This window comes from Mytilus edulis, chromosome 13 (assembly GCF_963676685.1).
Source record: "Mytilus edulis chromosome 13, xbMytEdul2.2, whole genome shotgun sequence".
Taxonomy (NCBI): domain Eukaryota; kingdom Metazoa; phylum Mollusca; class Bivalvia; order Mytilida; family Mytilidae; genus Mytilus; species Mytilus edulis.
In genome coordinates, this window is record NC_092356.1 from 53,228,714 (window position 1) to 53,253,631 (window position 24,918).

The 24,918-nt window shown below is 33.0% G+C and overlaps 1 protein-coding gene across 4 annotated transcripts in view; it reads right to left on the reverse strand.

The window, feature by feature from the left end:
• Positions 1-2,197: 2,197 nt before the first annotated feature.
• LOC139501386 (multifunctional protein CAD-like) overlaps positions 2,198-24,918 on the reverse strand; it is a 106,580-nt gene continuing 83,859 nt past the window's right edge. For all 4 annotated transcript variants that reach the window (XM_071290432.1, XM_071290434.1, XM_071290433.1 and 1 more), the window contains 9 exons: positions 21,748-21,905; positions 21,076-21,153; positions 20,153-20,294; positions 19,646-19,716; positions 14,996-15,121; positions 13,451-13,606; positions 12,054-12,155; positions 10,212-10,306; positions 2,198-3,340 (listed from right to left, as the gene is read on the reverse strand). In XM_071290432.1, coding sequence (XP_071146533.1) covers positions 3,238-3,340; positions 10,212-10,306; positions 12,054-12,155; positions 13,451-13,606; positions 14,996-15,121; positions 19,646-19,716; positions 20,153-20,294; positions 21,076-21,153; positions 21,748-21,905 — 1,031 coding nt within the window. In that variant the 3' untranslated portion in view covers positions 2,198-3,237. The remainder of the gene's footprint in view (positions 3,341-10,211; positions 10,307-12,053; positions 12,156-13,450; positions 13,607-14,995; positions 15,122-19,645; positions 19,717-20,152; positions 20,295-21,075; positions 21,154-21,747; positions 21,906-24,918) is intronic.

Below are 24,918 nucleotides of genomic sequence, written 5' to 3' on the forward strand. Positions count from 1 at the left end.
ACAAAGGCTTATACATAGTGGACAGACACTCAAAACTGTAAATAATTATTTGATATCTATAGAAATATTCAAAAGTAAACTTATCCTAAAATGGATCTTTACATTAACTTATTGGATTTAGAAAAAAAAGTCTGATGAAAAATATAAATTTCAAAATGCATGTATTTCATTGAAAATCCTTGAAGCTAGAAAATTATAAAAAAAAATCACTAATCATTTGAATTTTAGGAATTTGTGTGAATAGGTAGGAAGGAATAAACTATTTTTAGACATTGTTCTTTGTAGTTATATTTTCATTTGATGTATGCAAAGTTACTCAATGGAAGTATGTTAGTTGTTTAGGATTTTGGTGGTACATGCACCTTCCTACCCTCGCATATCTATTTTAATGGAAAATTTGTTATAAATCTTTAATGAATGACATACTAAATGCTTTAAACATTAATTAATTCCATCTTAAATATTCAATAAATGCCCAATGAAAATGGCAGTACAATTCTTTACTGTGACTAGATTACAAATTTCTCTAGAAATTGAAATGGGAGTAAAACAGGACAGCAACTAACATTTTAATGAATAAGTTTTATAGACCTCTTTGAATATGAAGTAAGGTAAATAGACCAAACAAATTGGTGCAATGTACAATACACATAATAATTCTGAACACTTTTCATTATTAAGGATCTACAGATAAGCCTATGAATATCAGCATATGAAAATATGGATTTATCAAAACATTAATGTAACATTAATGTAATACTTTCAAATGTAGATATACATCATTAATTTAAAATGTAACACTTTCAAAGATAGGTATTCATTTATATATTATAACTTGTAATTTAAAACTGACATTTCTATTTAAATCATGTTCTATTTGAAAAAAGACCCTTCCTTACTGAGAATAAACCAAAAATGTCATATTTTAGTTGAACTTTTGATGATTGATATGAATTTGTAAGTTTCTGTGCTAACAGTAAGTAGTGTCATACACCTGTAACCTTGAGGTTGACCTTCAGGTTAAGAGACAAATAAGTAATGTCATACACGTGTAACCTCTAGGTTGACCTTCAGGTTAATGTGTACAAATAATGTAAGTTCCACATCATAGCTTTAAACACCTTGTTATCATAAATAGAATCATATTCTACACATCCATTTATATTTTTTATGTCACTCCCTAGTAGTAAATATAATTCAGTGGTCCTATTTGTCAACAAGCATTATTTACTATAATATGATAACCTCCTTTTTAAACAAACCTTTTAACAGACCACACACATTGTTTATTTTTTATATATACTGAGTACAATAGAAACACAACAATTCATGTAATTGACTAATTCTATAAAGTACAAATTAAAATACGAAAACAACTTATCTATAATGAAGCTTAACCTGATTTTTCGTTAAGTTTCTTCTAAGGATATGCACACAATTAAACCAGCCATGTTAAAAGCTTTTAAACTTCTGAGTTGCTAATTGCAACCAAACGGATCAGAAAGTGACATTTAAAACATTTTATTCTTTAAACATTGGAGTTTAGTTTGATTACATTTGGATCACACGTTGTAAAGTTTTGCTTTTGATTTATGTGCATCTTATTGCAAGCTTTCATAATAAAAAAAAATTGTGATACCAAACCATTTGAGTAAAATTTAGCTAAATTATCAAAGAATGCTTTTAAATGACTATTTATGTATTGTCATTCATAAAAGACAAAGGAGGCTTTGTAATATAATAACACTCAGTATGTATCAGTTTTAAAGTACTTCTATATTATATAACATCTATAATGTTTTTGTTTCACACAAACAACCTTCCTGTACTTATAGAGCCTTGATCTACATAAAATCTTTTTACAACCGGTTTACTATAAAGTATTAATTCACTGTCTGAAAAATCAGTGTCTAGCACAGTATAATGTATTTAAACCTTTAGCTTCAAAGTGTGTCAAAAATATTTAAAAAAGACCTTACAGCAATTAAACCTCATATTCTAATTGAGAATGTTTCATGTGTTATGTAATTCACTATTATGTAATATAATGTATGTAACCTTTATCTTCACATTGTGTCAATACAATATCATGTATGTAACCTTTATCTTCACATTGTGTCAATACAATATCATGTATGTAACCTTTATCTTCACATTGTGTCTTCACGTTGTGTCAATACAATATCATGTATGTAACCTTTATCTTCACATTGTGTCAATACAATATCATGTATGTAACCTTTATCTTCACATTGTGTCTTCACGTTGTGTCAATACAATATCATGTATGTAACCTTTATCTTCACATTGTGTCAATACAATATCATGTATGTAACCTTTATCTTCACATTGAGTCAATACAATATCATGTATGTAACCTTTATCTTCACATTGTGTCAATACAATATCATGTATGTAACATTACCCTACAAAATGTGTAACGTGAGGGTATCGTGAGGGTACCGTACCCACCTATTAAGCAAAAATAGAAACATTCTTTCCTAGAGACCAAACAATTTGTATTTGTATGATTTGATACTATGCACGTCTTTCAACAAAGGTAAAAATATTTAGATAATCACAAAACGTTCACAGTATATATCAACACATGGACTGTTTACTGAAAAAGCAAAATGTCCGGAAACGTCTTCTTTTTTAAAACAAGCAAATACAACTTTGTTACAAGTATCCATTTCTTAAAATATGAAGAGTAAGCATTGAATAATATCCAATCATTCAAAATATTTGAAGAAATTAAACAAAAGCTCTGTAATTCGACTTTTGACGATGTGAACTTAAGCATGGATGCAATTTGGGTACTCCTCATTACAGAATCATTGATGGTTTGGAGGTTAGTTCAGACCAATTTTTCTATGAATTCATATGGATTCAGAATTAAACTGGTGAAACCATATAGTAAATAATGATACATCTACAAAATAAAAACATAATGAAAACTTTTGTCTGAAGCATATATAAACGTAGGTTAAAAAACTGTCAAAATAGGCACAATATGGGTACCCTCACGTTAAATGTATATAGTATTTCTTTAAAGTATGTAAACACAATATAATGTATGTATCATTTGGCTTCTAAGTGTCAACATTTTCCAAGTAATGCCATCCTTACGAAAAATATTTATAAAAAACCTTACAACACTTAAACCTCATATTCTAATTTGAGAATGTTTGGTTCTTCATATAATATAATGTATGTAACCTTTAAGTGTCATATATATCAACATTTTCCAAGTACTAGTGCTAGTAACGCCATCCTAACGAACATGCCGTTCTCTGTCTGTCTGAAGTAAGCAGCCCTTGGATCTGTATCAAAGGCAGTGCTGAAAGGAATACGAAATAAATAAACAGCGTTCTAATATTAAATATCTCACTCAGTTTATATAAACAACTTTCATATCACAATATATAATCAAAGTGCTGGATAGCACCTGTGGAAAGTTTGCAACGGTAGATTGTAATATTTCAAATAGATTGTAAATGTGTAGATTGAGTGGTTAACTTTAAAAAAAAAAAAACACTTTATCAAGAAATAATTGTGATGCTGCTTCAAAGTCTCCCAAACAAAGCTCTCAAAATTAGTCATTCCCATGCACGGTCATCTGATTTGTTTTATTATTCCGTACAAGAATATATGTGGTTTCAGTGTGGGGATTTCGACAGTTTTCAGTTTCCGAAAAGAAGAGGGTGGATCTTGACTGTTTACAAGTTTTCGAAACAGGATGGGGTGGAGTGACACCGAGAGACTCTCCTTATATTTCATTTTATTCGTTTTATTGTCCAACACAAGAATATATATGGTTAAGTGGTGGGGATCTCCGCGGTTTAAAAGTTCTCAAACATAAGGGGGTGGGGATGACCAAGAGGGACTCCCACTATATTTCATTTGATTTGTTTTGTTGCCCCATAAAAGAACATATATGGTTTAGGGGTGGGGATTTCAACCGTTTACAAGTTTTCAAAAAGAAGGGGGTGAGGTCACCCTGGTGGTCTTCTTCTATATTTCATTTGATTTATTTTATTGTCCCATACAAAAATATATATGGTTTAGGGTTGGGAATCTCAACCATTTACAAGTTTTCAACTGAGGGGGTGGGGCTGACTGTAAGGGAGTCCCACTTTATTTCATTTGATTTGTTTTGTTTCTCCATACAAAAATATATATGGTTTAGGGGTGGGGATCTCGACTGTTTCCAAGTTCTCAAACATGAGGGGGTGGGGCTGACCCAAAGGGACTCCCACTTTATTTCTTTTGATTTGTTTTGTTGCCACATACAAAATATATATGATTTATGGGTGGGAATCTCAACTGTTGACAAGTTCTCAAACAACAAGGGGGTGGGGTGACCCCAGGGGACTCACCTTTTATTTCATTTGAATCGTTTTACTGTATTGTATAAGAATATTTATGGTTTAGGGGTGGGGGTCTTGACTGTTTTTAAGTTCTCAAACATGAGGGGTTGGGTTGGGTGACCCTATGGACTCAACCTAAATTTAATCTGATTTATTTTATGATCCTGTGATCATTACTGAAACCCATGTGTGTCTGTCACTTACTGTTTTCAAGTTATAGTCATTTGAAAATTAAAAAAAAAAGGATTCTATAGTAATTTACTCCCTTCTGTTGGCCCCTCAAAATACACCAAAATAGACCCCAAGAAGAAAAATAATAAGAACTGAGCAAAAACTTTGTTTATATGAGTCTTAATAGCACGTAGTATAATTACTAAATTTGTTATAGTCCGATTTTGCAATGCTGAATATGTAAAAGGCCGAGTTTATTATAGTCCGAGGTTTTTGTGGGTCGAGATTAGATAAGATACCATGATACTTTCGATACTCTAGGGCTTTTACGCATTGAATAAACATTTGTCAAAATCGTAGTCAGCGTCGAAAAATTTTCATTCATGAAATATTTTAAACACGGTATTAATTTTCTCTTCAACCAGAGGAAGGTAGGAAACCTTTGAAACCGGGATTACAGTACTCCCGTCTGGAGGCACACATATATAGATCTGACGCATGTCTGGAGAATACCAATAAAAGCACAACGTAGAAACTGCTGTCTCGTGTGTGTATTGATTTTTATACTTTCTGCGAAGAGCAGATCCGCGAAGTATTGTTTGTTCACCATTTTCAAAATGAAGTTGAATTATTTGATTAATCGATAAAAATTCAGTATATTTTAATTCAAGCTGTATGCTATCAAAATTGGAAAGCTCAAAATTTCAAAAGCATCTTTCTATTATTAGTTTTCAAACACCAGTACTACATTATCTAGAAGTAGGACACACTTCTTAAAGTAAGACAACCTGTAACTTCCGGTAAGAGGCCGATGCCTAAAGAAAGTTTATTGCTATAGCAAGCTATAGCAAACTTTCCAAAAACAATTAGTTACTATAAATTCAGATCTTGTTGTGTGCATTTAATATTGCTATTTTGACATTTAAGACTACAATGTGAATTTAATTTTTGCTATGTAGAGAAAAATCCTGTTGAATGGACATAAAAAAAATCAAATTTAGATCTTAAATTATTGCGATTATAACCCGTCACATATTTTGCAATAATTTCTGAATTTACAGTATATATGATCTAATTGCTTTCCTTTCATAAAACCATTCTCTCTTGTAACTACTGTACCACAATTTCAGAATGTCAAGATATCTTAAATGTTTTCAGTTTGATGTAAAATGATGTTACATTTGTAAACAAAAGTTAGTCCCCTGGTATACAGGAAGTAAATAAATGTAGAATGTGTCCATGGGACACAAATGATGCTCCCACTAGCATATAATGTTCTAAAGGGACATAACTCAAGAACAGTAAAATTGACACTACCTAATTTTATACTTCAAGTTTTGTAGTAAGGCCAATTAAAATTAATTGATAGATTTTCATCCCCGCTGCCCCGATTTTTTTTATTTTGAAAAATTTACAATATACGGATTCTGTTTATTTCCTTTACGAACTTGATAGATCTTTGACCGTATATTGAGTTCAAAAAGTCAGCAAACATACACATTGTGTTATAGAAAGCCCTTAGATTTACCCATGGCTATTGTTGTTTTCTAAAAACACAAAATACCCTTAAAAGAGTCATTAAACAACTTCATGTTTTACAATGTAATTATATATGCTTCAGTCTTGCATAACTTGACTCAGAATCTTAAAAGCGTCAACCCTACTATTTCCAACACTGTTTGAGTTCTCATTTCATTCATAATACTTGTGTTGCATATCATTGCATTTGCATAATTTTATGGGGACTACAAACCATCGCTTAGAAAGCAAAATAAATTTAGAGTTGTTAGTCCAACTGAATAGAGAATTTCTCCATGATTTTACTGTTTACTGAAAATAGGTTTCTAAAGTAGCAATTGCATGTAGAACAGTCGTTGCCAATCAGAGATATTTATTTAAGAATTTGAAAAATTATGTACGATTCTTTATACATGTTTACAAATGTACATGATATAAGCTAATTATAACACTTGCATATATACAAAGTTCACGACACAAAAAGGTTTCATATTAAATAAAATATATAAATCAAAGAGCAGAATGCTCTGAGGGATACGATTGCCATATGGTTTTCATTGACACATTTATAGCAGTTCTGCCAACTTTTCATTAAGCAAATTCGTGAGATTTGGCCAAAATAGAAAAGATCAAAGAGGAAAAAATTGATCCAAGGATACTGCTGCAAAAAAGCATGAACATGCGTGAGTCTCACGCATTTTTGGCAGCCCTGGCCTTGATAGTCCAAATAATTATGACGTCTTGAAAGGCTATTATATTTTTTTTTCTTTGACGCCTTACTTCGACGTACAGCTGGATAGTATTATTTTCAAAACTAATTCAACTGCACATGCAAAGGTAATATAAATCTGAATAGTCACTCAACTTTAAAAATAGCTAATCCTGGATACAAGTGTACGAGCAATGTACTTATTGTGTTTTATTTGTGTGCTATCAATTCCAAGTTTACTTTCCAAAGCAGTCACTGAGAGAGAGAGAGAAGGTATTTCACTTCATAGTTCGAGATTACTCTGATGTCCGACGGCTGATTTGCCAGACAAGCTGGGACCGTGGGGGACTTTTATGCTAGTATACTTAAATTTCAAACTTAAATAGTCCCAGTCCCATATATTATATCAAGTATTATTGGATGCCGAATTGAATTTTAAATAGGTGCCGATTTGACTAGATGCCGATTTAACCAGGTGCCGATTTGACTTTTTCTATGGGTGCCGATTTGACCAGGTGCGGATTTGACTTGTACCCAGTAATCTCGGGACTATTCACTTCGTATCTTATCACCGTTAATTCTAGAAGGAACCCCATTTCCCAGTCCCATATATTATATCAAATATTATTGGATGCCGAATTGACTTTTAAATAGGTGCCGATTTGACTAGATGCCGATTTAACCAAGTGCCGATTTTACTTTTTCTATGGGTGCAGATTTGACTTGTACCCAGTCATCTCGGACTATTCACTTCGTATCTCATCACCGTTAATTCTAGGAGGAACCCCATTTCTAACTCTTTAATTATTAATTTCCTTTGGGACAGTGGGCATGAATCCTTCCGTACACACTCCTCTGTTTAAATTGAGATCGTTCTTAATATAATACGACGTTAATATCGACATCTAACGAGTTAATTTTTTCTTGACGATTTTGATGGGAAATACTTCTGAATGGGAGACAACTCGAAACGATAATATGGAAGACTCCATTTCGGCTAAAGGGGTGTTATAGGTAAAACTTCATTGATTTTAATTTAAATGATGCATATGATTTTAAATTATGCAACAACAATATTAAACCCTCAATAGCAGGCAGACATAGAAAGAATCCAATGAGTTTCAAATTAATTAATAAGCGGGGAATCCAGAACAACCACTCAATCCGATACCCCTTGAAATCAAGAAAACTATACGCATGCGCATTAATACATAAACAAACCCGCGACTTGCAATTTGGAATAAGAACGTTTATTTAATTTTATGATATGATGAATGAGTCTCAATTTCTTTATGAGAGTACAGTATCAGTTTCATAACGGTAAAATATAGAAAACTCCACTTCAGTTCTGATATGACAGATATAGAATTATCGGAATTCAAAGAACTCTCGCATTCATCAAAACTGGGGAATTCCCTCTGACGTGTTTCTAAATTTATAAAAACACTAAATATAAATACTGCTTAATTCTGATTTTCCGTGTTGTTAAAAACACGCATATAAGTCAAGGGAAAAATCAAACATGAAGATTATGAGAAGAACATTACAGGAAAGTTGTTTATGTTCAATCCTTTTGCTTGTTTTTACCTTTTAAAGCAAGACAATCATAAGAATCTGACAAGTTGCTGAATGTTTAGAATAAAACGGTTGACGTGAGGGAATGAGCCCTGAGTCAACGGTAAAAGTCTACAGATTGCTTAAAAGCAATCGTATCCCAAAAACTAGATATCATTGAGATGGGAGCCATCTCTGTGGGCCCCGCTGTGAATAATATGCATTAAAAAATTGTATCTTTACCATAGGACATGGGTTTGTCAACTGAAACCAAAGTTTTTGACCTTGACCTTTGACCTAGGAAGTTGTACATAAATTATGACACACCCTTTGGTGTTGGTTTATAAACATGTCAAGTATAAACTTTGAAATGATAACGGTTCTCAAGATATAGAGCGGACACGATCTTTACCATAGAACATGGGGTTGTCAACTGAAACCAAAGTTTTTGACCTTGACCTTTGACCTAGGAAGTTGCACATAAGTTATGACACTCTTTGGTGTTGGTTTATATACATGTCAAGTATAAACTTTAAAATGATAACGGTTCTCAAGATATAGAGCGGACACTATCTTTACCATAGAACATGGGGTTGTCAACTGAAACCAAAGTTTTTGAGCTTGACCTTTGACCTAGGAAGTTGTACATAAATTATGACATACCTTCTGATATTGGTTTATATACATTTCAGGTATAAACTTTAAAATGATTATGGTTTTCAAGATATAGAGCGGACACAATCTTTACCATAGGACATGGGTTTGTCAACTGAAACCAAAGTTTTTGACCTTGAACTTTGCCCTAGGAAGTCGTTCATAAATTATGACACACCCTCTGGTGTTGGTTCATATACATGTCAAGTATAAACTTTGAAATCAACGGTTCTCAAGATATAGAGCGGACACGATCTTCACCACAGGACACAGGGTTGTCAACTGAAACCAAAGTTTTTTTACCTTGACCTTTGACCTAGGAAGTTGAACATACATCATGACACGCCCTCTGGTGGTGGTTAATAAACATGTAATAAAACAAGTATAAAGTATGAAATCATAATGGTTCTCTAGATATGGAGCGGACACAAAGTTAAAGTGTTACGGACGAACGGACAGACTGATCACTAAAGGGCGACCAGCCTAAAGGCGGGGCCCTAATAAAATCATCCCACCCGCCCCATTTTTTTCAAAACTTTGGATGAAAATCTACTAATTAATTTTAGTTGGCCTAATCAGCATTGTGTATAAATTTCATTACGTAAGGTTGAGACAAACTTAATTTACAGAATGGAAAGGAAAAATTGATTTTTTCTATTTGCAAAGTGGCATAACTCCAGATAAAAGTGAAGGCTTCCTAAGTGTTTTATAGTTATAAGCATTGTGCATAACTTTCATAATATTGGTTGAGGCAAACCAAAGTAAAAGAACTGAAACCAGTTTTTGGACATACAGACGTACAGATTTACAGATGGACAAGGGCAACACTTGATGCCATATTCCCCCATCTGCTACATTGTGGTCATAATACAAACATTAATTTTGTAAAATACTCTAACTTTGAAACTATACAGGATAGTGACCACAGTGACTCCACTTTTAATGAGGTTAAATAAATGTAAAGGTATTTGAGGGGTCTAAGTAGCTCATCTATAGTATCACCAGCCTGTCAACACTGATGTTTCGAGTTAAAACCCTGAATGTGGAAGGTGTGGCCCGAGGTGTGGTCAACTCAGATACTAATTAATCCCAAGGTTTCCTCCACCAGTAAAAACTGACATCAATAAAGCCAAGAGTGCTTGCCTCAAACAGCAACAATCAATAAATCAATATTAAATTAGTTCCATATCATTAAAGACAAGTGATGAACACTTTTCCATACAAGGAATAATTACCTAATTTCATTATTTCTTGGTAGTGGATGCATAACAACCATTTTCTTCTTAGCTTTTGTCATCAATTCTGGTGTGACAATAAACTGTCCAAATGTCTACAATCAATAAACAGGTTTTAATATCTAATGATGCAGTTGGTCAGTCGTTTGTTTTGTTAACTATATAACTGTGAATTCAGAAATTATTGAAATGTTTTTATTACTGCAACATTTTTAATGGGATAGGATTTTAAAAAAAACCAACTCACAATTTGAAATTTGATTGCAATATTTCCGTGCAACAATTCACTTTAACCCCAAAAATTATTGTTCAACAATTGCACAAATTCCTGAATTTACAGTAAATGAAATACAATAAATATTATATAGGACCAACTTCAAAAGTGCAAGTAGTAGGAAAAAGAGCTTACATTGCTATACCAAAAATCTAGTTGACTAAAACAGTTGCTTGAGAGTTTAACATTGATGCAATTCTGTTCAATATGGCCAACATATTATCTTCAGTAATTGTAAACATATTTTTATTTTAAGATGAATACAGTGAATTAAAACTATGCTGTCTTAAAACAAAATTTCTTTAATTAACCTTTTAAGGTGGTACCCAACACTTTCACTAAAATTAATTTGGCTCGTTTAATTTTCATAAAATTTTTAAAGAATTTACTTTGAGAATTTAATAAAAATATAAAAATTAATTTTTTTTTGAACCAACCGTTTTGTCAGAAAAATTACACTGGTTATATAGCAATTTGACAAACACCAATTTTGATTATTGAGAAGCTTAATATTCCTTTTACAACACATCGTAATTAAAACGTTTAGCTGACTTTACAGAGTTATCTCCCTTTAGTGTTAGGTACCACCTTAAAACATTTGAAATAGATTTGAAATAGGTTGACTCGGCGAAATATCTAGGCCTCTCTATACACAAAACATTGAGTTGGAACAAACATATAGACAACATCGCAAAGAAAGCCAACTCGACCCGAGCTTTTCTTCAAAGAAACATCAAAAATTGTCCTAGTGAAACAAAAGCCTTATGCTATCAAACGCTCGTAAGACCACTCATGGAATACTCTAGCACCATCTGGGATCCAGCTACTAAGGACAATATAAACAAATTAGAAGCCATACAACGACGATGCGCACGATTTGTACTAAATGATTATAGAAGAACAAGCAGCGTAACAACAATGCTACAAACTTTAAATTGGGATACATTACAGGAAAGAAGAGCTAAATGTAAAGCCATCATGTTTTATAGAGTAGTGCACGAACTCATTGCTATACCATCCATAAACTTACAGCCAGTAACAACAACAGTACGAGGGCACAAAGAACGATTCCTTGTTCCTTTTGCCAGGACTCAAGTATATCGATACTCGTTTTTCCCAGACACCATCAGAATCTGGAACGGACTGCCACAACAACTAGTAAGCTGCACAACCCTTGATTCATTCAAAAGGGGTGTGCAAGTGGTCCAGCTTCGATAGATGTACAACCTTGTTTTTAACCTTATTTTAAAGAATCATCATTTTCACTGTAGATATTTCGCACCTACCCGCACATTTGTTGTTCTCACATCGAACATGTACATAAAACAGTACGATAATACTCCCCTGGGAGGCCTGTACTATAAAGAAGAAAAAATGTCTTTTCTATAATTTACTCCCCGAGTCACATATTTTTCAGACATACATTTAACAAGATGGGAATTACTGATGTGCAATGTACGACTTGTTCAAAAGACAAATTCATATACAAAACTTAGCATTATCTTGTTAAGTTCTTGGGCATGATTCAAATCTTTTTAGTTGGAAGGTTACAACAAATGTAGATATACCTTTTCAAATTCTTCAGACGATGAAAATCTTTCTTTCTGTATTCTTGTCATGTATAGTACATCTGTCTCTGGCAAGGCATCTTCTAAACTACTAAACTCTTCCTGTTATCAAAAGAATTTACATACTTTAAGAAATAAAACACACATATGAAAGATTAATTTTTGGTTTATATAGCTATGCAATCCATAGATCTTACTAATATATGCAAGTGTGGCACAGGATCTGCTTACCCTCCTGAGCACCTGATATCACCCCCAGTTTTTGGTGGAGTTTGTGTTGCTTATTCTTTAGTTTTCTATGTTGTGTCATGTGTACTATTGTTTGTCTTTTTCATTTTTAGCCATAGCGTTGTCAGTTTATTTTCGATTTATGAATTTGACGGTCCCTCTGGTATCTTTTGTCCCTCTTTTAGACTGGCAACAATAACATATCTGGCCATAAAGGCATAAAACTTTGCTCAGTGCTGGGAGCACAAAAACCATGCTCGAAACATGAAATCCAGCAATTTGATTGGTTGATTTTCTAGTCTGAGTACAAAAATCATGCTCGAAAGTATTATGACCGTGAGGCCTGATCTCTACTGTGTCTGACTGCTGGTGGAATAAAACAGACAAAGAACAATACAATCAGTAGTATGGTTTTGGTTCTGTCAAGTGCATGTACAGACTTTGTGTCACAAGTTGATAATTTTTTGTCACAAATTGTACATAAAATTTTGGGATTAAATAAACTTCCACATGGGTATAAATATTCATCTTGTAAATATTGAAAATGGAATACATTCAATTCCCAAACACTTCGGACATTTGCTGTGAGCTACATACAATCTATTGTTATCTTTGAGATTTACAATAAATTCAATTGCTTTTAACTTGCAGATTGGCTTTGGGATTCCATCAAAATTAACTAATCTATGAGACTCAACAAATCTCTAGTATCATTGACTTACTTTTTTGTCATAACCCCAAGAGTGAAATATTTGCAAAGATTAATTTTTTGGCTATTTTTCCAACTATGATTATATCTCTAAATATCACTGTGCATATATTTGAACTTTTTTGAGGATCACCGAATCAACCTATGTAACTAAATTAAATAATCCAATTTATCGCTATTTTGTGATAATTTTCATATCATGCTACTCCCTTGAGATGGAAAATTATCGCTAGAAACTAAGCATGCACGTGGCGTTGCTAACAAAATTGACATGAAATTGACAACGTCGTCATAGGTAAAATAGCGATAAAAAGATTATCATTGTTCATCTCAACTCGATTGCCTTTCTCGCTTTCGCCGTCCCGGCACAAGCGAGAAAATCAATCTCGTTGAGATGATCACCGATAATCTATAAATACAGTGACAAATGTTACTAGTTGTTTATTCATATTATACTGACCTGTGGAATTCCTTTTTCTGCAACAATATTTTTGACACTATCTGGCATCTTCAGCAAATCTGGCGATACATATCTAAACTTGACCCTGTATTGTGTCAGCAGTTTGGCCAAGGAATGTACAGTTCTACCATTCTTTAGGTCTCCAACCATTGTTACCTAACAATAATACATGACAATCAAATGGCTTGAACTGGCGTACTAAGGATTCATTATTATTCAATTGGATACCAATTTTTCGGGATTTCAAGAGTACACGATATTTAATACAATTTCTTTTAGAAATATCTACTTTTAACTCATGCATTGTCTATTATCTTTAGTTGTACCATATTTGCTCCTACAGGGCAAAAATTGGATCCAACCAACCTTAAAAATTCTTTGTTTGATGTTGTCTACCCATACCCCTTATTGAGTTTGGTAGGTTGGTTTGAATTTGATTTTTTTCAATTATTTATAACTTTGAAATGAATGTATTAAAAATAAATGGGGGGGGGGGGGGGGGGGGTGTTTGGGGGGGGGGAATGAACATTTATAACGCACTGTTGCTGAAAGTTGCATTAACAGCAGGTCTTTTGAAGGAAAAGTGCTTTTCCAGTATGTGGATAAAATGAGCTCAATTAAAATATGGGTCTCTTAATTTACACAATTTTATTTAAACTGCAGTTTATATCTTATCCAAATAATGTTGCCTGTTCTGAACATTATGTGAAAAACCAAAAAATTGCAAATCAACAATTTTTCTACTAAGTAAATGTTACCAACTATCCTTGTAAGACATAAAATCTAGACCAACAACTAAGAACGTTAAAGTGTCAACAAAATTATCTAAAAAAGTTGTTTTGTGGCATTTGAAGATTAAAAGTTGTAGAGTGTCTCAATTTTCAAAGTATTTTTCAACACTTTGAAAATGTACTTTTTCAACATAAACAAATTAAAAAACTTATTTTTAAATTAAATGGTGGAGCATTGTAATTAAAGGTCTACCTTATCTCTGATTGTTTGTAGTGATAATGACAGTTGTCAATCATACTATTATTGTATCCATACTCAATTACCTAATCAAAATGTTTTTAAAAAAGCCTGCACATCAACACACCTTAATGACATACATTCTTAAATGAACTGCTCCAAAAATATACCCATTTTTTCAGCTTATATGTGTATTATGTGCACATACATGAGAATTAGAGGGAACTATATTTCAGTGTGAATACATTTAGTAATAGTAGCTAACCTGTAGTGTTGTTAGGGAGGCCAGTGCCTAAGTAAAGATTTAGAACAAGTTCTAATCTTTCCAAAAACTACCTTGACTAAAAACTTTAACCTAAAGCGGGACAGACACGAACAGACGCACAGACCAGAAAACATAATGCCCCTCTTTTATTTTAGGTGGGGCATAAAAAAATAGAACGTTGTTAGTTTTATGGCAGAAACACTCAGCCTTAGTACTCAGACACAACCTCTAATCTTAGCAGGAACCTGGAAATGAGAGTCATTAAAAAATTGAGTCTATAGACTTGCAGAAGTCAAATTAACAAGACTTACCGTTAATCCATTGCATGTACCAATTTCTTCTCTGATTGTGAAGACATCCAGTAAGGCTTGTGTTGGATGGTCCCCAACTCCATCACCAGCATTTATAACGGGCTTCCGTGACAGCTGGGCTGCAGACTGAAACAAAAGAAAGGTTTACTTTGAAGCTTGGATGTCAACTGAACAATCAAAGTGCTGGATAGCACCTGTGGAAAGTTTGCAACTGTAGATTGTAATATTTCAAATAGATAGTGTGTAGATTGCATGGTTACCTTTTTTTCCTACTTAAAAAAGAAAAAACTTTATCAAGAAATAATTGTAACAGGATGCTGCTACGAAGTCTCCCAAACAAAGCTCTCAAAATTAGTCATTCCCACGGGTCGCCTGACATTAAGCAAAGTCCAATACAAATTGGTCCGGTCTAGTAAAGTGATATTCATGATTTGGGGGTGGGGATCTAGACAGTTTACAAGTTCTCAAACAGGCAGGAGGTAGGGTAAGAGTGGCCCTAGGGGACTAGCCTTTTATTTCATCTGATTTGTTTTATTATTCCGTACAAGAATATATGTTGTTTCAGTGTGGGGATTTCAACAGTTTTCAAGTTTTCGAAAAGGGGGTGGATCTTGACTGTTTACAAGTTCTCAAAACAGGATGGGGTGGGGTTACACCGAGGGACTTAATTATATTTCACTTTATTCGTTTTATTGTCCAATACAAGAATATTTATGATTAAGGGTTGGGGATCTCAACCGTTTACAAGTTCTCAAACATGAGGGGTTGGGGATGACTCAGAGGTACTCCCACTATATTTCATTGGTTTTGTTTTGTTGCCCCATAAAATAGAATATATATGGTTTAGGGGTGATCATCTCGACCGTATAAGTTTTCCAAAAAAAGTTGGTTGGGTCACCCCTGTGGACTTCTTCTATATTTCATTTTGATTTATTTTATTTTCTCATACAAAAATATATATGGTTTGTGGGTGTGGATCTCAGCCGTTTACAAGTTCTCAAGGGATGGGAGTGACCCCTAGGGACTCGCCTTCTTTTGAATTTGATTTGTTTTATTGTCCAGTACAAGAATATATATGGTTAAGGGGAGGGGATCTTGACCATTTCCAAGTTGTCAAACAACAGGGGGTGAGGCTGACCCAAAGGGACTCCCACTTTATTTCATTGAATTTGTTTTGTTGCCCTATACAAAAATAGATATGGTTTAGGGGTGGGGATCTCGACCGTTTACAAGTTCTCAGACATGAGGGGGTGGGGCTGACCCAAAGGGACTCCCACTTTATTTCATTGAATTTCTTTTGTTGCCCTATACAAAAATATATATGGTTTAGGGGTGGGGATCTCGACCTTTTACAAGTTCTCAGACATGAGGGGGTGGGGCTGACCCAAAGGGACTCCCACTTTATTTCATTGAATTTCTTTTGTTGCCCTATACAAAAATATATATGGTTTAGGGGTGGGGATCTCGACCTTTTACAAGTTCTCAGACATGAGGGGGTGGGGCTGACCCAAAGGGACACCCACTTTATTTCATTTGATTTGTTTGGTTGCCCTATACAAAAATATGTATGGTTTAGGGGTGGGGATCTCGACCGTTTACAAGTTCTCAGACATGAGGGGGTGGGGCTGACCCAAAGGGACTCCCACTTTATTTCATTGAATTTCTTTTGTTGCCCTATACAAAAATATATATGGTTTAGGGGTGGGGATCTAGACAGTTTCTAAGTTCCCAGACATGAGGGGTTGGGGCTGACCCAAAGGGACACCCACTTTATTTCATTTGATTTGTTTTGTTGCCACATACAAAAATACATATGGTTTATGGGTGGGGTGACTGACCCCTCTGGAGTTCCTCTATATTTCATTTGATTTATTTCATTGTCCCATACAATAATATATATGGTATATTGGTTGTAGTCTCAACTGTTAATAAGTTCTCAAAAAACCAGGGGGTGAGAGTGACCCCAGGGGACTCGCCTTTTATTTCATCTGATTTGTTTTATTGTAACATATAAAGAACATATAATGTTTAGGAGTGGGGATCTGACTGTTTTTAAGTATTCAAACATGAGGGGTTAGGTGGGGTGACACCATGGACTCAACCTAAATTTAATTAATTTGATTTGTTTTATGGTCCTGTGATCATTACTGAAAACCATGTGTGTCTGTCACTTACTGTTTTCTTCAAGTTTATAATTTATTATTGTTATTGAAAATTAAAAAAAAAATCCCTTAGGGTTCTTTAGTAAATTCCTCCCTTCTGTTGGCCCCTCAAAATACAACTAAATAGACCCCAAGGAGAAAAATAATAAGAAATGAGCAAAAACTTTGTTTAGGAGTCTTAATAGCAATTAGTATAATTACGATTTTTGTTATAGTCCGATTTCTTATGCCGAATATGTAAAAGGCCGAGTTTATTATAGTCCGAGTTTGTTGTGGGCCGAGATCAGATGAGATACCATGATACTTCCGATACTCTCGGGCTTTTACATATTGAATAGAAATTTGTAAAAATCGTATATAAAGCGACGAAAAATGTTCATTCATGAAATATTTTAAACACGCTATTAATTTTCTCTTCAACCGGAGGAAGGTAGGAAACCTTTGAAACCGGGATTGTAGTACTCCCGTTTGGAGGCACTGTCACACATATATGGATCTGACGCATGTCTGAAGAATACCGATAAAATCATAACGTAGAAACTGCTGTCTCGTGTGTGTATTGATTTTACTTTCCGCGTAGCGCAGATCCGCGAAGTAGTTTTTGTTCGTCTTTCAAATGAAGTTGAATTATTTGATTTATCGATGAAAATTCAGTGCATTTTTTATTCAAGCTGTATGCTATTAAAATAGAAGAGCTCAAAATTTCAAAAGCATCTTTCTATTATTAGTTTTCAAACACCAGTACTACATTATCTAGAAGTAGGACACACTTCCTAAAGTAAGTTAGGCTGTCTCTTTTCCGGTTAGGCCAATGCCTTAAGAAAGTTTATTGCTATAGCAAGCTATAGCAAACTTTCCAAAAACTAGAATAGGATCTTGCAGTGAATGTCTAATCCTTAGTAGTATTTTATTGACCAAGACATTAAATTTTTAAAAAGATTTAGTCAAGAGATACTTTATTTATTGTCTGGAAACAAAACATAAGATGAAGGGAAAATCAGACATATGCATCACTATACACTCCTCCCCCCCCCCCCTCTTTGAAGAGGATTGAAGCAGTGAGTTTATAGTAATATAAAGATTATTTTACAGGTTTACAAGAAAACTGCAAACTGATGGAAAATAAGACAATATTAATAACATTTTTGAATGTTGTAACTATAAGAGATTTAGATATCCAGAAAATTTAATATTTTTGATTATAGAAACACATAACCTTGAGAATGAGCCTAAGGGTATAAAATGAAATACTTAATTTTTAACATGACTGATTTCAGATGAAGATCTAGATTAAATACCAATATAAATATCTTGATCTTATCAATCTCAGTCCAATGACAGTTTAATGATATAAAAGTGTCTATGTAAAAAATTACAGCTAATTTCAGGTAAAAATAATCAAAGTGCTTGTAAGCACTGAAGGATAAACATAGCTTTTATTCATCAAAGGGAAGTTAAATCAAATAGCTTTGGTTATAGTTGATTCAACTTCAAACCTGAACAAAGGAAGATAACTCAAGTCTGAAAAGATGACTTTAACATTGACATCATTGATAATTTTAGAACAGATATTAGATTCCTGCACCTTGCAAAAAATTAAGTAATTGTCTTGACATATATAACATCATTTTGATCCTTGAATATCTGAGCATATATTTCATTGATTTATTTTACAAAATGTTCATGGTGGCTTTCGGTTGCTGTCTGTTCTTTGGTCATGTTGTTATCTCTTTGACATATTCCCAATTTCCATTCTCAATTTTATGGATAGGGTGTATAGAGTGTTATGATCTATGCAATAAATTTTGTGTAACTCAAAGTTAGTGATAAACCTTAGAAGATTTATATATCAATACATTTTGTGTAACTCAAAGTTAGTGATAAACCTTAGAAGATTTATATATCAATAAATTTTGTGTAACTCAAAGTTAGTGATAAACCTTAGAAGATTTATATATCAATAAATTTTGTGTAACTCAAAGTTAGTGATAAACCTTAGAAGATTTATATATCAATAAATTTTGTGTAACTCAAAGTTAGTGATAAACCTTAGAAGATTTATATATCAATAAATTTTGTGTAACTCAAAGTTAGTGATAAACCTTAGAAGATTTATATATCAATAAATTTTGTGTAACTCAAAGTTAGTGATAAACCTTAGAAGATTTATATATCAATACATTTTGTGTAACTCAAAGTTAGTGATAAACCTTAGAAGATTTATATATCAATAAATTTTGTGTAACTCAAAGTTAGTGATAAACCTTAGAAGATTTATATATCAATAAATTTTGTGTAACTCAAAGTTAGTGATAAACCTTAGAAGATTTATATATCAATAAATTTTGTGTAACTCAAAGTTAGTGATAAACCTTAGAAGATTTATATATCAAGTCATTACCATAGAGTTTTTATTGCTTTTCATGCAATCTTTCCCAAAACCAAAACCTATAACATTTTCAGTGTAAAATTAAAATCTATAACTTACAGTGACTGCTCCAGGCTTTGGATGTCGTATAACTATTACATCTGAGTACCCACTCATTGTCATCACAGAATCTAAAAACAAATATACAAATTGTCAGATTTTCTCTTAGTTTTCAAAATAATAGACAAAACTTGCATTTTACCACTTAATGTTCTATTTTTAACCATGTTGGGCATCCTGAGTTGCAGACAGGAGGGTGATCAGACAATATTTTTAAATAAGATACCACAATAATGATTGTGGCAAAGTTTGGTTTAATGTTCCCAGTAGTTTTAGAGGAGAAGATTTTTGTAAAAGTTAAAAGATGCAGATGACTGTTGACAGATGATAGAAGCCAAGTGATGAGAAAAGCTCACTTGGCCCTCTACATTTTAAGGGAAATAATATTCACCTTACTTTTATTAGTGTACAATGAAAGAAGTTTGGGGTTTACTTTTTTGGGAACAACTTTATCAACAAGGTTACCAGTAATTGTACTTTGAGACAAAAATTTCTCTTGTTACTCACCCTCCAGTGTCTCCCCCTTCTGTGCAGAAGAATGAGCCTCATCCATATAGACAACTGATCCACCAAGTCGCTGCATAGCTGCAGAGAAGGAACAACTTGTTCTGGTACTAACCTCATAAAACATAGAGGCCATTACTTTACCCTGTGGAAATGAAAAACACTATTGATGTAAAAGAGTGAAGGAAAATCATGAAATACATAAACCAAATCTAATTGAATGAGATTCTACTGTAAAGTCAGAAATTATAGCGATGTTTTTATTATTGCAAAAAAATGTGACACGATTAAAACTGCAATAATTTAAATTCGCAATTTGATTCTTCTCAACATTGCAAAAATTAAAATCATATTTTAGTCTTAAATGACAAAATCGCAGTAATAAATGCATGCAATAATTTCTTAATTTACAGTAGTCAAATTAGTAATATCTGAAAATGTTTTTTTCTCTCTGTTCAAAATCAGGTACCTCATGATGATGATGTATAACTTATTGTGTTTTTTTTCAAAGATCTTTTCTACGGATAGTATTAAACACTGATAATGACACTTAATAATTATCTTTCATGGGGAGTAAGCTTTTTTTTTTAATGTAGACAAAACAAGAATACTGACTTTAAACTTCAAATTATGTACAGTGAAACCTGTTTTAAGAGATCAAGTAAGGAAGAACAAAAAAGTGGTCTCTTAAGACAGGTTTGATTCTTTAAGGTTCAAACTATATGAAATGTACTACAGAGGGATCTAAAATTGATGGTCTTATAATACATATTTATGCTTTGTACAGCAGGATTGACTATATTTCTCACTAAAATATCACTGTATATGGTTTTTTTTTTACATGAAATTTCACCTGTTAAATAAGTAAATACAAGTAATCCTATTGTTTACACTTGATACTGCCAATAAATAACTTTTCTACATACCTTGAGTATAAAATCTAATGATTTGTCTCTAATCACTGCCAATCTAAACTGATGTGCTAAGTTAAACAAGTGATGAAGCTGTAAAAAAAAAAAAAATGAAAAACATAATTACGACTGTCTTTTGAAATCCTACCAAAGCTACAACATTACTGTAAAACCTCTTTCTATGACTATGCAGCTTGTAACAAAGATCTGATACAAGTTTTGAATATTCAGATGTATAATAACTACAGACAATAATTAGCTGTAGAATATCCACTTTTCTTTTAAATGCACATGTTCAAGATTGAGGACAAACAATGTTTATTTAAAACTCCACCAAATTCTGGAAAAAATATTTTTGCTGTTTGGATAATGTAGAGCATTCCAGTATGAAATGCACCTCATCCTAATCATTCAAACCATAGTATTTACAGCTAGGAGCTTCTTTACCTCCAAAATAATTACATTTTAATGAAGGCAAAAGGTTGGATTCCATATCAGACGAGCTTTAAAAGTATCTGTTTTTTAAATATCTAAAATTGATAATTTTAGACTTGCAATCTGACACCTGTCTAAAAATGATTAAACTAATCTATTATACATTGGCTGATGTACGGAAAACTATAATTTGACTAACAGATCAACATAGAAAAACGGGATGTGATATTAGGGTACAAGGGAGGTAATTACCTGTTCCTTTTGGAATGCCTTTACAGTCAATACATGGTGACCAGTAACCCCATGTGTATAGTGAGGTAGTCCTACAGGTTGTAGAATGGTTGACATCTGTGTATGTGGTGGTGTTATCATACCAAGATCTCTATCTCTGCTACTATCATATCCACTTGCTGTAAAATATAAAATCATTTATAGAAGAGTTATCTCCCTCCAAAAAACAAGAAGAAGTGGTATGATTGCCATGAGACAACTATTAACAAAAGTCCAAATGATGTGGATATAAAAAACTATATGTCACTGATTTGTTTACTTGTCATAATATGGCACAGTCAGGATTCTACTTCGTCAAAATTATCTCCCCATTACGCCAGTTCATTTTCACAATCGTAGAAATGGAAGCCATTGTAGGGATGACATGCTACCAATTTTGCTCTTGGAAACCGATAAATTTATCCACATTGCATCATTACGATCCTTATATGTCAGTTGTATTTTAAACGACAAATGTATCAACTAGCTAATGAGCATCAGTTAATGATCTTGTCTGCATTGATTCAACTTAAAGCTATTGTCTAATTGGTTGTCAGGTGGAATTTTCAAAAATTCATAAACATTTAAAAAAATTCTAATTACATATTTCGTGGAAGGGCAGACTAGATTTTTTTAGTGGTTGAAGACTATAAACCCTAGTTATCACACACACAAAGTTATAATTTTTCCAAGATACGCATTTTCATCATCCTACTTGAAAGACTGTCAAGTACTTTCAGTAAAAAAATAACTATTCAAACACACCTACTCTGTTTTTGTGATTCATTAGATAGGTATTTCACTTGACCCTTATATTTCATCTTTTAGTACTGTGATTTTTTTATGTTATAAAGTCAACCTGTAGCTTTTATATATAAAAATGATAGAATCTGAAGCGAAACGATGTATGAAATATTCTTGCTTTATATGATATCAAGACAAACTTTTCAACTCAAACACGCCCTTACATAAAAAGGTGCACTCGATTTTCTCTTTTCGATACAATTGTTACTCATTTTTTGGATTTTTTCTTGAATCACACAATGGAAGGGCAGACACGAAAATTACTGAACTAATAGATTGATATGTTTTCCGTCCGTGTAATTTTTTTTTTAAATTGAGGTTATGCATTTTCTACATCCAACTTGAAAGATACCCATGTCGTTGACTTGATATCTAATGGTTCTGCTTAACTATGTACTAAATAAATTGAAAACTTATGCAAATGGTGTTTTTAAAATAAAACACTTAGTAATTGAGAAGAAAATTGTAATTTTGTTTGTTTTTATTAACTTTTAAAATTTTTGTCACTATAGTAAACATTACAGTAAACATTTCTCGCCTTCTCTAACAAAGAGCTTCGATTCTTTTGTTCTATTTCAACCGGGTTTCCGACTGGGCATAAACCATGATTGAAGCATTTATACTGCCAAAAAAAACATTTGTATTGCATAACAAACATTTGTACTGCCTAACAAACATTTGTACATTAAACATAAAATTGCTGAATTTTCCAACAGCTTTTATAAATATAAGAAATATATAAGTACATTCTTATACAGTGAAACCTGTCCAAACCGAACACCCACGGGACTTTGCGTTTTGTTCGGTTTTCACAGGTGTTCGGATTGTAGAGGTAGACGGAAGTCGACAACAAAATAATTTTGGCAGGAATAATAGGTGACACAACAGCCGACAGTTTATGTTTGTGTTGATTTAGATGTAAATGTAAAAATAAAAGAAGATAAAAGATAGACGTTTTGCTACATTTTTGTTTATAAATCAAACGCCACTCCGTCAATCACGCTCGTCGTTGGGAGATGTCCGACGTGTAGCGATTTTGCTTTTTATAATTATTTTCTCATCCGTTAATTCATTGACCAATTCAGATTCACAGTCACTGTCATATGACGATTCCGTAGTTGAATCGGGAATGTCATTGTACACACGAGTTCTCGGACTAAACTGGTCACCCGCTGATTGATACTTCGGCACACGATAACAGTGAAACAACAGCAGGGGTCCAGTTTATTCTCGGACTTTATCGTTGCTAAATAGCTAACGAAAGTCTTCGGGAGCATTCAAATCAAATATACAGGGCCTCTAAAGGGAATCCAGCAATCGAAAATTCCATTGACCTTGTTGTGTTGCACGACTTCTTAATCCGGTGAAAGGCTTTAAAACTATTATTTAATTAAACAGTTTAGCTACAGAATGGCAGTTTCGATTTTGTGGCCGTAATTATTTGAGTAAGGTGCATTTAATTGATCTGAGGGAAAGTTCCTTTCTTGTCATTATTGGTGATGGGAGGTAATTGACCAGTTTAACGTTTCTTTACAAAAAAATCACTTTATACATGGACACAGACATGCTAATTAGTTTGTAATAACAACTCACAAGTTCATTAAACCTCAAATACCTTCGGGGATACTCTGCCATCCTGTGTTTGTTTAATTAAATCATGCAAATAATTAATTACATTTTATTGTTTTAATTGGTATTGATCGATTTTGACAGGTAATTTTTAGATACAAATTTACTAACGAGCCTTCAAAAAGCGTTCGGAATTCGGTGTTGACAGGGTTCGGTTTTTTCAGATTAGATTAACGTTAATTGATAGGAAAATTTTGTGGGACTTTGAAAATTGTTCGGTTTAAACTGAAATTCGGTTTTATCAGGGTTCGGTTTACCCAGGTTTCACTGTATGATGTTCTTCAAACACTTTTGAGAACACACCCCTGGTGAACTATAAATATATTGTATGTCTGATGATCATTCATATCATGATTTGCTAGGGCTGTTTCTTATGATTGAGTTACCCAAGGTCAATCAGTGTAAATGGCATCATTGAATGATAATATAGTAATATGAGCATTCTATTGGAAAATGCATGAATATGAAACTGAAAGTCATTTAAACAAAGACACATAAACAAATGATGATAAAAAGATGTTGAAAGTCAATTTTTGCAAGTATGGTAAATTCATTCCAATAAAAAGTCTATTATGCTGACTATGCTTTTTTAAAAATAAAAAAAATCAGGGTCATTACAGATCAGAAATATTAAATTAATTTATGCAGTATGCAAGAGAAAATTAAGCAAATAATTTAAATATGCAAATAGGCATTATCTGATTAAGCAAATTGACTACT